This window comes from Pundamilia nyererei, unplaced genomic scaffold (assembly GCF_000239375.1).
Source record: "Pundamilia nyererei isolate P.nyererei 1_Seehausen unplaced genomic scaffold, PunNye1.0 scaffold00300, whole genome shotgun sequence".
In the NCBI taxonomy this organism is placed as follows: domain Eukaryota; kingdom Metazoa; phylum Chordata; class Actinopteri; order Cichliformes; family Cichlidae; genus Pundamilia; species Pundamilia nyererei.
Window position 1 is genome coordinate 409,877 of NW_005187701.1, and position 14,153 is coordinate 424,029.

The 14,153-nt window shown below is 39.9% G+C and overlaps 1 protein-coding gene across 1 annotated transcript in view; it reads left to right on the forward strand.

The window, feature by feature from the left end:
• The first annotated feature begins 1,647 nt into the window (after positions 1–1,647).
• The window catches only part of LOC102208310 (lactase-phlorizin hydrolase-like), a 29,806-nt gene continuing 17,300 nt past the window's right edge, over positions 1,648–14,153 (forward strand). The window contains exon 1 of the mRNA XM_013915413.1: positions 1,648–1,748. Within this exon, the coding sequence (XP_013770867.1) occupies positions 1,648–1,748 (101 nt within the window). The remainder of the gene's footprint in view (positions 1,749–14,153) is intronic.

Below are 14,153 nucleotides of genomic sequence, written 5' to 3' on the forward strand. Positions count from 1 at the left end.
AGCTAATGTTCTGGAGTTTTATATGCCCGTTGCAGTAAGTTTTTTGTTCACAACTCAAAGCAGATTTTGCATGTCATGTCTGCAAATTAAAATTTTTTGTGCAGCATTTTATTGCATCATATGAGACATAATAAGTATGATATCTAATAGCATGCCAAAAAACAGAAAAATGGTTTGTAATAGGATTTAAAACATAAGGGTGCTGACAGGGAGACACCGCTTCACCACTTCAGATAAAGTCTGTAAAATGTAATTGCTCAAAATCCCCAGCAGATCAACAAAACAACTCGTGGCAAATGACTCAAACAAAGCCTTAAAACTGTGGAGCTATAGTAGTTAACAAGAAGTCCCAGAAGCACTGAGTTTCCATAAATGATCCATAAATCATATACTGCAACAAAAGTGCATGACTATATTCTATTTTTGTCTGTAAAAATCATACGTATTCCATCTTCATCACATAAAAATCCTAATAAGCTACAGCTAATCCCTCTCTGCTAACAGAAGCAGCTTGCCCACACAATCACTGTCAACAACCCTCCTTAGAAATGCCAGTGCGGGCCTTTCAAAACACCTGCTTCATTAAATCTTGCTGCTTTTCTTCCAAACATTGACTGGTAATTGTGTTTGAGCTCCGCAGTCACCCAAGATCTTGAGGAAATACACACTGTATGCCTTCATTGTAATATTGCTTTGACAGCAGCGGATGGATTTCCTGCCCGCTATGACGGGAAGATCAATTCTCGCAATCCAACGATAGCAGAGCATTCTCCCGAGAGCACAGCATTATCTTTTAAGAGATAAGCTAACGCTGGCACATTCACACACTGTAGGTTAATGCAATTCAAAGTGGGATAGAGGATCTGGTGTAGATGCCTGCAAATGCAAATGGGGCACACATGATGGAGTGGGGAAATTGCTGGTACTGCTGTAAACTGGTGTGCAGGGAACAGGGTTTTGTGCGTAGGAATAATCTAATAATGATCTTCTTTGCCATTATCTTATTTAATTTTAAGATTTCTTCCACCCACAGAAGAAGGAAAAAAAGCTAACAGGGCGTGTGTTTGTGCATCTAGCTAATGTGATTAAGAGCCCGACTTTTAGTTCTTTCTGTTGTTGAATGTTCAGCCCATCGATTTAGCTCTTTGGTCCAACACACAGACAATTTGTGTCAGCGATTAATGTCAAACGATGCATGTTCAGTTTAATCCAAGACGGTGAAAAGCAAGATTTATGAAACAGGTCTGCAGACTGTGATTTGTTACTCAGGTGTTGGAGCATCGTAGGCATGCTAAAGGAGATAAAACACATCATTTAAGGAGTTTATGAATCGTGGGCATAAACATGTGATTGATGAAACAGTCCTGAGGCACATTGTGAGTCTAGATGATAAATATCATGCTTTCATAGCTTTGGCTACATCTCAGATATTTTTTAATAGTTGTAGGAATTAGTTTTATGTGACATATCATCTTATTTTGTTATCAAATAAGATGGTATCCCCCCCAAAAAAACACCAAGCAGTCATCCTGTCAGCCAGGCACAGTCAAGCGGCCCTTCAGGTAACTGTGTCAAGGTTTCACTAAAGTATTCAGATGTAGGAAACAGCTGACAAGTTTATCAGTTTTAATGAACAGAATTTTCAAAATGAGCAGTAACAATGAACGTCACAACAGGATCCAGCAGGAAACACAGCTGCTCCTCTCTTTCTGCAGGGCGGACCTCCGCTGCCCAGAGTTTCAGGCCAGGTGAGTAGTAAGGATTCATATAAGGTATGTAAAGCAGTGTTAGGTAATAAATATATAATCTTAAATGCTTATATGCTGATTATATTGGTTTATATAAGAGAGGCCCAGACTTCAGTGTAAAACTAGGCTGCAGGCTGACGGGAAATTACATGCTTTTGCAGCTAGAAAGGGAAACCAACTAAGTGTGGTGTGACGTAGAGAGCAAGTATATAAATACCTAGGCTTCCGTTTGTGCTTCAGACCTGGGGTTGTGTGTTTTGTGTTCAGGTCTCCATATCCCGGATATGTAAAAGCTACACTACCACACATCAGACAACAGTCCAGCAAGTAGTGGTGGTGCTGCACTGAAAAGTTGTGCTTTCTAGAAATCAGAAGACCACGCTGACACTGTAAGAGACTGGTTAGTCATAGCCACGCCCACATTCATACAGGTAGAGGACAGAGAGCACAAGCCAAGTCTCCACCTGGAGGACAAGGGGGACCATGACACACTGGAAAGGCATCTCAAATATGTAAACATGTAAATCCTTTTGTTCCGTTGTATTATTTTTGGCTCTTTTGATTGAAATCTCGTTGGTTATGAAACAGTTGTGATCAGATAGCTGCACAACAATGGGTAAACAAACTCGTCTTACTGGACAGAACATTTTCCCCATTATAAAAACACACGTAGATGTAGATTTTATTTTTAAAAGCTTAGTCATCATTGTGTGTCGCTTATTTGTGCAACATCAAGGCAGTAAGGTGCTAATAATAATAAGCAATGTTGCATCACAGCGAGAAGGATCTGGGTTAAAATACGCCGATCCCCCGAGGAGTTTGCAGAGGTCTTGAAGAGGAAGGGTTTCTTTCCCCTTTTCAGCAAAATTTAGATGTGATGGGGCTTTTACTCAACATCTTGACCAGAGGAGCAGCTCTTCACCTTTCACTTTTTAACCAAATGTCAGAGTCGTATAAATGTGTAACAAAGCCATCCATTCAGGGTTTTTTTCCTGTGTGGGAGCAGATAACAGATGCAAAAAAACCCTGAGCAGAGTATAATACAGTGCAATGCAATAGAAATGTCAATCACGGTACGTGGCATTCAAATGTTTAGTCAAAACTGCTGTTTACTGCCTTAAAAACATGATGCTGAATGACTGGAGGTGTAGAGCGTAATTCGCTGTACACACATAAGTGTTGTTGGTTGTTGTAGCTTTTCTGTTGCTTGATGTTTAAAGAAGGGATAACCACCAGTAAATATTAACTGCTTGCTATACTGCTTATCTTTTTGCGTCAGTTTAAGGTGCAGCAAGTGGATAAGAGGGATTAATGGTATCTAAACCTTAAAACACCAGCCAATCCTGTAATCCAAGCCGAGCATGGTTGCAATAGTGCAAATGTGTGTGGCTTTGGCGATCCTTCGTACATCTCCTGACACCAACGATGGCTCTGATGACAGAGATCACGCCCTACACGCTTTCTCCTGTAACGGTGCGTACACGCCAGTTTATCCCATTTTACAACCCCAACTCAAATCCAGTTCCTCTTTCAGACTACAAATGCTGAACCCATGATCCTGAGTCACCACTGGCTCCATCCTTTCTGCTTTAACCAGTAACATAGATGCTTGGTTTGTGGTGTATCCCTCCATAAACACCCTCCCCTTTTAAGTTCTTTGTCCTCGTGTTCATCCACGCTAATGGCGCATCCACGCTTATTCCTGCAAATTCCACCCCCTCCCAATACCAGTGCAAAACGTGAAACATGACATATAGAATGCCTTTTTTTAAGCTTTAAGTCAAAGCTTTGTAGAGCTTGTTCCATACTATATGCTTGTTTGCCAGCCTGCACAGTAATGCTGCTAAGAAATATCTGAAAAGAACCAAGAACATTGTGGCACAGATAACGTCCTGTGACGGTGTGATAAACAGAAGCTACTAACAACACTGATCCATTATAAAGAGAACTCGAGGAATGACAGTGAAGTGGGAAAGACGCTTTGATGCTGTCACAGTGCAGTGCAATCTCCACACCAGATGTGAGCAGCATTACTGTGGTAACAGTGGATTATCAGTGATTACATAACAGGGGCTGTGCACTTAAACCCACACGATAAACAGTCACATTGTGCAGCCTTTGTTGCTAGTGTGTACAGTACAGATCTGGGTGGGACATATGGTCCTGATGGTTCAGAGAAGTAGAATTTCAAGAACAGACAGATCACTGAGTGTTCAAGGCCTAATATGCCTGTTTTCATAACCTTGCAAAAATACTCCATTATTAAATATATAGACGGATCCTTCATTAAAAAATAATAAAAAATTAAAATGTTAAAGATTAAACAAAGAAGAAACTCTGCAGCGAGGAAGCTCTCATTGTACCCTCTAATTATGTCCTACTTCTCCATTCACACTGAGATAAGAAAGGCAGAAAAACATAAAAACACCAAATGGCATGAACTCTCAGTGCATCTGTGTTTGTAAAGTTACCCCTTATCATGATTATTTTAAATTATCTGACTTCAAAAGCCAATTAAAATGCACTACATCGTGTATTTAGGATTATTCAGGTTTGAAACACAATCTGCGTCTGCTTATGAAGTTGGACGTTTGAAAATGCTCACGATGAGATTGCTCCTGCTGACTTATACCAACACCCTGGAGTCCATTGTCATTGTATGTGTGCTAAATATAACCAGCTTGCATTTTAAGCTTGCCATCATGCTATATGCACAATCTGCTGCCAGTGTGGCCAGCAGATACTCTGATCCAGAAGCACTGTTCTGCTTCCCCTTGTTTAAATACTAATCAGACCTGCTGAAATCTGATTGGGCAATACAACATGGACTACAAGAGTCTACAAATAAAAACCAAGAAAGCAACCAGCATTTTGCAGATGAAGATATTTGCTTATAGAGCCAATATAAGCAATGTCTTAAATTTTGCTTCGGGTGATGAAGGTAAAATATAACCCTCTGTTGTTAAACTCTACTGCACAGGGTTGGCATGGTGGTGCAATCGTTAGCATTAGATAGACTTGAGTCTCTTCCCGACCCTGAACTGGATAACTGGTAAAGACAATGTACAGATGGATGTCTTTGCATGGTGAGGGGTGACATTATGCTTATCAATAAAATACTAAATTGTAGCCGTGTTTTTGTAAGCTGTCATCTCGAGTGTAACAAAAACTCTATTATTAAAGTAAAGACAGTCTCCTGCACAGATGCACACATCTATGCACTCAAACACAAATCATGTCTGATTGCCTGAGGGGGTGACCTTTACGAATAAGAGCCCGAATCATCCACCTCCTTTGCTAATAACAGAAGTGCTTCACTACAAAGTATGTGCACTGATTTAACAGACAGGCAAATGTCAAACAGTCTGGTCTGGAACCAATTGAGGTGAAGCAGGCATACGTATACGTTTCAAAGAAGCGGTTTTTACAGATATTGTATTGAAATCAGCACATGCTGGGAGCCAAACAGCAAACGCCTACTGGGAATTTCACCATGCAATCGAGTCAACAGTGAAATCCACCTGGGCAGGCATACCTCTTACCTCCTAATTACTAAGGTCCCTGGAGAAATCTAAAGTCATTGTTCTCTAAAAACACTTTTAACTTAAAGCCCTTTTGAAACATTTTGATTGTGTTTTCAAACAAGTAAAGGTAATTGAGCAGAAAGCTGTTGCTCACAGTGGGGTTAAACTTCGTGCTGCAACAGGAAGTTTTATTTGTTCAGTTGCTTTAGTCAAAATGTCCAGCTGAGCTCTTGTTAGCTGTGTGTGTTTGTGTGTGTGTGTGTGTGTGTGTTTTAATACATTATAAGCAAAAGACTCTCAAAGAATTCAAAATTGAAATCTATAGAATAATTCCTCAGTAGCAAATAAAATAGTAGAAATATAAATAATAGGTAAAAAAAATTGTAAGAAAGTCAGGAAACCTTTTAAGGATTTTGATGCAGATGCCCTACTGACTGCTTAAATTAGAGTTAATTCAGATAATTTCTCAGTACAAACCAAAAATAACTGCTGAATGATTTCAAGACATCTGATTGCTGGTGAGACCTGATTCGATTCACTTCGGTTCAGTTGTATTTTTATAGCAAATCACAACAGCAGTCGCCTAAAGGCGCTTTATATTGTAAAGTACAGACTCTAAAGTAATACACAGAAAATCCCCCAAATCAGATGATCAAGCACTTGGCGACAGTGGGAAGGAAAAACTCCCTTCTAACAGGAAATAATGTCAGAATTGGGTTCAATGCAGCCATCTGGCATGACTGGTTGAGGCAGATGACAAAATGCTTCATTTCCAGTATTTTCTTGCATGTGTGTCAGTAGGTGCTTTGTTTCTGTTTGTGGTAGAGCAAAGCACCAAAGCACTGCCTGTGAGTCAGAGTAAAACAAAAGAACCGTGCTAGAAGTTCAGTGAGGTTGAATTAAGGGAAATTGATGCTTTGAGATTAAATAACGTGACCTGCATATTTCTGGCAGATGATGCCAGTTTACTAAGTTACAAGCGCTTACTTGCTAACCTAAGGAGTAGCTCATTCTGTTGTTGGAAGTCTGTTGGAGGTCTATGCAAAGAAAGAACTATGATAAGACTTGCTTTTCCCGGGACACCAAAGTTTAGTCATTTTATAGTTTAACTGATACTGCAGGTATCAATAATGGATCAAATAAGGGTTGATGGATTTAGGCTTAAATGTCTGTGTTTAAAGTTGTGTAAATAATCAGGTTTTGGCTAGCTATTGAAAATGTCTACAGGTCCTTTTGAGTAACTTCATTTGACTCTGTCTTACATTTGCAGCAGCGGAGGCAGTGAATGGTATATGAGTCAATCTGTGAGTCATTTGGATTCAATCGGCTCTAAAATAAAAACTCTTTGTGTAACCGGGTTTCAGTTTTTTCCACGTTCTGCATTTTTGTCTTTGTTGCATTGTGAAAGGGAACTAGCGAGAGATGACAAGTAGCAAAGGTCAGGAGCCGGAGTGGTGCGATTAAATGGCATGTGAAGGCGGCCGCTGCAGTGACAGTGTTAGTCATATCCATCACATTTTGTTTTGGCCTTCATGCAATTATTTGTCTTTGTAACCATTTGCTGAATCTTGAGCTCTGTGATTACAGCAAATTAAAGCATTGAAGTCATACATACATGTATCAGTGGCAAAAACCTTTTTACTCCAAACTCTATCAACTTTTAGGGGGAAGGTGATTCTTCAAACTCACTCTTCATTTACCCAGATACTCGCTCTTGGGCTAATTGATTCATTCAAAACAACCACTTGTTTGCGAGCTTCTATAATCTCGATTCCTATAGAAAAACATGCAGGGGTGCTCTGCAGTTACCTGTTGCCATTTTTATAATAGCTTCATTTCAGAATTTCAAATGAACAGAGCTCCCTGGCACCACAGTGCAAACCTCCAATAACTGGGAAAAGGAGGCGATACTACAGCACACAGCTGTGCAGCATTTGGTATATACCTTTATTCTGTGCAGGAAGGCTCTCATAGAACTAATGAAATCACTCTCCTACCTGATGATCCTGAAAGTGTTTGCTAGTTTGTTTTGCAGAATGAGGAGGCAGTTGCACAGGTTCTCCTCAGCAGGGTGAGTAAGCCTGGTGGGAGAATGGCACACTACATCCTGTCATGTTGGGGCTGTTGCTAATTGTTTCCCTGAGACCAGTGGCACGCCAGACAGTCAGACCTAATTAGGATTTTCAAAGACTCCAACCTGCCAGACAAAGTTGTACAAACCCTCGAGCAGGTACACAACACTCACAAGTTGAGTTTATACTTTTGTAGAGACATCACAGATTACTACATAGAGTCCTGGCTTGTGAGAAGACTTTGTATTTGCATACAAGTACAATATTACAGTAATTCCCTTTTTAATAAAAGTCCTGCTCTCATATTATGGCTGTGTCCCTGTCTGTTGACAGCAAATTCAGAAGAAAAGTCTAAATAAATCCAGACTGTGGTAACTCATGTTTCCCTTTTCACTTCTGAAAATTAAGTGTTATAATCAGCAGAGACTCTAAACTGGTTTTGGCACTCAGTAAACATTAGCGAGCAGTCTGTAAGCCTCAGAGAAACACCAAGCTGTATACCAGCTGCTGTGTGCATACTGCCGCATGTCCTTTGAAGTGCCAAAGCCAACCAGGCCTCATGATGAACGAGCCAAGATGGACTGAAGGTGCCAAACGCCAGACTACTGCCAGGTCATTGTCCCAACAATAAAGCGTAATTGAGCTCTGAAGCAGCAGCAGAGTTATGGGTAACGCTGTATTACACGCCTGACCAGAATTTTCCCCTCAAGGACTGAGAGGATTATTGGAGGGCACACATACATCTGGTGAGCTGTACACGGCCGGCATGTTCCGAGGAAATAGCAGTAGGCACAGCAGTCTCTGCAGCACAACGGGAACCCTCTTTCCAATTTCCTGCACCAGTTTCCATTCCTGCTTTATTTCGTGCAGGGACCTGTAAAGAGGGATTCGCTAATGCAGAATGTAACATTTAGCCGATATGGCACCACAGAGCACAAAACAAGGAAATTGATTCTGTCAAAGGCAATATTTGTGATAATGATCTCAATAAAAACATAGGATGATTTCAAACAGGGTTAGCACAAGTCCCTATAGAGATTTCACACCTAGCGCAGCAGTTGTTTCTAACAGGCTTTAAAACAAGTGCCCGAGGTATAATCTAGTTCCCTCAACACAGTAAAGCTTGATATCAGAGCTGAGTTAAGACTTGTTGACATACATGCTTTTCCTCTGCTTGTTTTAGCAGCGACACAGTTGAAACAGTCAAGAGGCCCAGACCGTTTTTAAAAATGTTGCATCTAACTGATCCATGCCGTCTATCAAATAGGTAGACAAGCAAATTTTACGATTGTTTGCATATATGTCGTCGTGCAAACAGATCTTTGCGCGCACTTGACATCAATTTCGTTCATTTGACAACTTCAATAAAAATATTGATAGATCACAAAACATCATCTATCCCTTAAAGGCTACATTCAACATTTTTATCATGCAGTGAAAAAAATGATCTAACAAAGACAATCTGACACCCATTTATCATTTAAATCAAATTTTTAAAAAATACACAGAAAATTCAGTTTTTTGGAAAATGGAGTGTTTATTGAACCTTCTTATGACGATTGTTCTTAAAGATACGATTACCAATTTGTTTTAATTGTATTCTAATTTGTACCAATTTCTATTACATTGCACAATTTGTTGCTAATTTCATCATGTCATTTACTCAGATTTTGCATAAAAACTCAAATCAAATATGATGCATTTGAGGTAACAGGGCCGAGGAAACCTACTCTGCTCATTTAAAACCCCTTATTCTTTTATTTTAACTGTTTTAGCATTTCTCCTTTTAAAGACACCTTTCCTTTAGGCCAGCCTTCTTCTTTTTTTCTACTGGTGCAGACAGAAGGTTCAAACAGCAGGTGGCACTGGCTCCTGTGCTGTGAAAACTGTATTAGGGATATCCCCTCTCAGTGACACCATAAAGCCCTGAGTAGAAAAAACTGCCTGAGCTTTGGGATCCCAGATTTTACACTGGCTGACCTCAGTCTTTCAGACTTTGGTCATGTTTGTATGAGCGTTTAGTTTGGTGGGTTTCCATACACACCTTTTTGTGCTCACTGCATAAAAACATACGGGGACAGAAAATGTGATAAAATGTTGAAAAGATTGTGTATCGCTGAAAGATGACAAGCTACAAAGTGCCGTTGTTTTGGTCTTGGTAAGGAATAACATATGTATTGTATATGAAGCATTTATTAGTCGATGAGACTAAACGAAGAAAGATTTGATTTGTCTTGAGCAACTCTTTCTTATTTTTATTTTTATTTTTTTCTACATTTTGATTGCAACTTAGTTGCAATTAAACCCCAACTTTACAGCTCGCAGAGGATCATATTTGGGGAAACAAAGATAATAAATTATGTTTATGCATTTCTGTGTAGCACCAAAAGTTTGACAACAGGCCGGAGAACTGAGTGGAGCATTTAGCGTATGACTGCTGTTCGATCAGGAGTTCGTGGAGAAGCAAAACAGACCTATTCAACTTCTGATAATTAATCTGATGTAAATGAACAGTTATACTGCCATAAGCCTTGGCTACTGTGGAAAACCCTATGACGGGCTGAGCACTTCTTCTTCCTACTTCCTTCTTTCATTTTCTGTGCATTTACAGCATACTTCATACAGCTATCTCAATCTGTGCCCTCTTCCTGTAATTTTCCATAGAAATCTTTGACTCAGGAGCTGAAGAGAAGTCCTGATTTGAGATGATTGGCCACATCAACCTGCTCAGATCTTTTTCTCCCTGTTGTGGATAGGCGTAGCTTTGGGTCACGTGGTGTCAGTAATAGTGATTGCTATATCACCTGTTCACAGCCCGAGGGAAATTTTGTGAATGAGTGGGTGATGGGGGAGGTCGACTTTTGCTGACCGCTCAAGCTTGGAATGTTTTTGATCACTGTTTTTCTACGGATTTTAAGGATTTGATAACAAATAAAGGAGTTTTAACCTGGAACTTTGACTAATGTTTTAAACAGCGGGCGCGTCAACATTATTCCCCTATTCAGCTGCTCGGCGACTCAAAGGCTTGACAGTCGCCAATACTCCCTGTCTTCACACTCCTCTCACCCCACCAGTCACTGACCCTAATCCTGGATCTGCTGAAGCTCTATTTCCATTAAAAGGCTTTTCCTCCACGCTGTCACATCACAGTCTTTCTCAAAGGGGCCTGCTTGCTTTCACTGTATATGATATTTTCCAGGATTCACGTCACTAAAGTTATTATTCCGTAAGTGAAGTGAAATGAAAGCTAGTGCTCTCTTCTTATTAAATCTTGTAATCTTTTTCTTGTTTTAATGCACTTTGCTCTGTTCTTCTACCCGCCTACATGTAAAACACTTTGAATTGGCAGTGAGAATGAACTGAGCTATAAAAACAAACTGCACTTCCTTTATGTTCTCAAAGTGGCCTGAAAAATCTCTGCAAACACACAACAAGGTTGCTATTGTACGTACAGGCAAATGACATAATTTAACATGAAAGTTCAAGCTGTTTATCAGCTTAAATGTGTATGCATGTTGTGTAATTCATTGGATGCCGTGGTAACCTCAAAACAACCAACTAACTAAGACATAGCAATGGGAGTTTCATACTGGAATGTGTGTGTGTGAGGCAGAGAGTGAGCAAGTACATCACTAATTAGACTCATAAAAGTAACACACACAGACCTGGATTTCCAAATCTCAGGTTGCCACAGGAAACAGACAAAACAACTCCCAACAATTAGTGTTATTCTTTACAGATGTACGTTTGTATGAGTGTAAATATTTATGAGGCTTTTTTTGCTATAACTCAAATTTTCCAAAACAGTGGAGTTATTGGAGAGACAAATTAGTAGAAATCTCTAATGGAGCATGTGTGTTAGCTACTCAATCTTTTTTTAATTAAAGCCAAAATAAAATACAAAGCACCTTTGTTTGGATTCACGCAGCTGAAGGAAATCACTGGTAGGATTTTTGGGTGATGTTCAGTAGCTGCAAATTTCTCATCGAGGTGATTTTCGATATATTTTATTAATTGCAAAAGAAAGCTCGGTCTTGCAGGAGGTGCTGCTTCCAACTGCTCAGCTGGAAACATTCTTAAAGTATCACATTGCTATTACTGGAATGAAAATATTCCTCCTCCATTCCGGAGTCTCATCCCACACTGTTCTTCAACAGTAATGTTTTCCTCTCCTAGTGTTTCAAATGGGAAGATCTCAGCCTCTGTCCTGGAAAGAGAGACAGAGCTGAAGACTCCCACAGTTCTTTGCCTTTGTGGAGCATCATTTAATCACTTTTGTATGTCAGATTGGATTAGTACATTACACATAGCTAATATATATAGCAATAACAAATGGCACAGGAGGGTAAACTAACTTAAAAAAAATCTGTAAAACTCTTAAAGAGATTAACTGTTGTCATGCGCTTGCACAGCTGAGGCTATAACAGGAAGCAAAGATGGCACACAGCAGTTTGCAATCACCATCACTCTCCCTTCATGACACAAAGGGGAGACTTTCACTCAGCAAGCATTTGATTAAAGCATCAGAAGAACATCAAGTTCCTTTTTTGTATTGCTGCAAAACACAGCATGCAGAGGTCGTACACAGCAGCAGATGGGTGTTGTATTCTAAAGCTATACCTGACTTTTATTGTGATGTTGGACCGACTGTAAGTGTATTTTCGTGGAGTAACTGTAGCTGATGATATTCACTAAGAAGCAAAAAGATCTTGTTGTCAGATTTATTTGAACTGGGATGATATCAAAACCAAACCCTTGAACCTACAGTGAATACCAAATACTTTGTAATGATACAAATCAAGTGAAACCAAAGCTACGAATTTTGCAGAAAGAACATTGTTGATCCAGAGGGTTTCTTTTTAAAAATAATAATGGATTGGATTTATATAGCACTTTTCAAGGCACCCAAAGCGCTTTACAATGCCACTATTCATTCACTCTCGCATTCACACACACTGGTGGAGGCAGCTACGTAGCCACAGCTGCCCTGGGGCAGACTGACAGAAGCGAGGCTGCCATATCGCACCATCGGCCCCTCTGGCCAACACCAGTAGGCGGTAGGTGAAGTGTCTTGCCCAAGGACACAACGACCAGAACAGAGAGCCTGGGGATCGAACCAGCGACCTTCCGGTTACAGATACGCTTCCCTACCCCCCTGAGCCACGGTCGCCCCATTTTGCCAACTCTTTTCTTCTTCTGAGTGTGTTTAATATAAGTTGTGGTGAAAACGAGCATCTGCATTATTATTGCTATTAAAGGGAACCTTGGACGCTCATCTCGAGCCGCATATTTTTTTTCTTTACAGCAGCTTTGCATGACTCGCAGTTCAAATATACTGGACTACTATATACTGCTATGTACAATATAATATTTATTTTATGCTGGGGCTTGGCCCTCATTTCATCATGCTTGAGATAAACTAGGAAAAGATGCATGCAGTGTAATTATTTAGTATCTTAAATAAGTGTTTATGAAACAGAGATCAGCAGGTGCACATGTACATGTCATCAAACTTTTATGTATATTAATTACTTGACCTAAAGACATTTCATGAAACTATGAGCCAACATGGTTTCCTCAGTTTGACCCATACCCCATCAAGAGTGACTGAGGTTTCAGAGAGGAAACAGACTGCTTGTTAACCAGAGCTGCTGAAGAGCATGCAGAAGAGAGACACCTACTGTGTGTTAATGCCTACATCCTGTTGAGATGAGGTGGGTCACCCTGGAGACCAGATGTAGGTTTCTTCACAGGTGGGAGCAAAGAAACAGTGTATGTGCTCCGTTTGTTCCTGGATGTGTGGATTACTGAGTCGACAAACAGGCATTTCTCCACAATAGTTTTAGCCAGAGGTCACTGACCAAAAAACCTTTAAAGTTGCAGGTTTGACCCAGTGACCTATCCTTGAAAATAGTGGAAGTAAAACGAAATGCAAAACTAACTCATGGAGCAGCTCAACAGTTTAAGAATGATGATGTACACTCAGTAATGTGAATTAAGTGCTTCACTGATCCCTTTGGGAAAGTGAGTAAGCATTGCATCAGAACAAAGTAGGTCATTCACTCCACATTTCAAAAAATCAATTCGAACAAATTTACTCCTTATCAAAATTTCCCATCATGTTATTTCAGTAAAATGACAATAAAAGACCAGTGGAGGAATGAAATATACCACGTTGTGCAGCTCAGAACAAAAAATATGTTTTATTGCACAAGCACATAAATGCCTTTGAAAAATGCCCTCATTAGCTTATCATCCTTTTACCTTCAACTCAGATTTTTGTGAAATATTATTATAAAATCGTGATATTGTAGTAAGAGGTAGAGAGTCACAGCAAAAGCCTCGTTAGAAAATAATTTACTGGCGCCATCCAGAGGTCAATCATTGACACTGGCATGTGAAAAGGTGAAGCTCTTCTGCCAGCTGGATAAATTCAGGGCACACGTGAGCAAACCTGTTTTACTGCTTTAGCAAAGCTGCTGTCATAATAGGAAAGTTATAAGTTGGTTAGAAATAAGAAGAAACTCAGAGAACAAACAAACAAAAAAACATTTCTTCTAGTCTGGACAAAGAAGAGGTGCCCCGAAACGTGGCTTATTATCAAGACTTTATTTTTCTTCATCCTAACAGATTTCATTTATTGCATTCAGGAGGTAACAACATTTTAAGATCATCCTTCATATTTATGCAGGAGCCACAAATACGAAGGAAGCCACAAGCCAGTAAGTTTTGTGAGAGGCAGTGTACAGGTATTGTATATGTGTAATGTGATGACTTTGGGATTCTACTGTTACAAAAGGGAGCAAAAC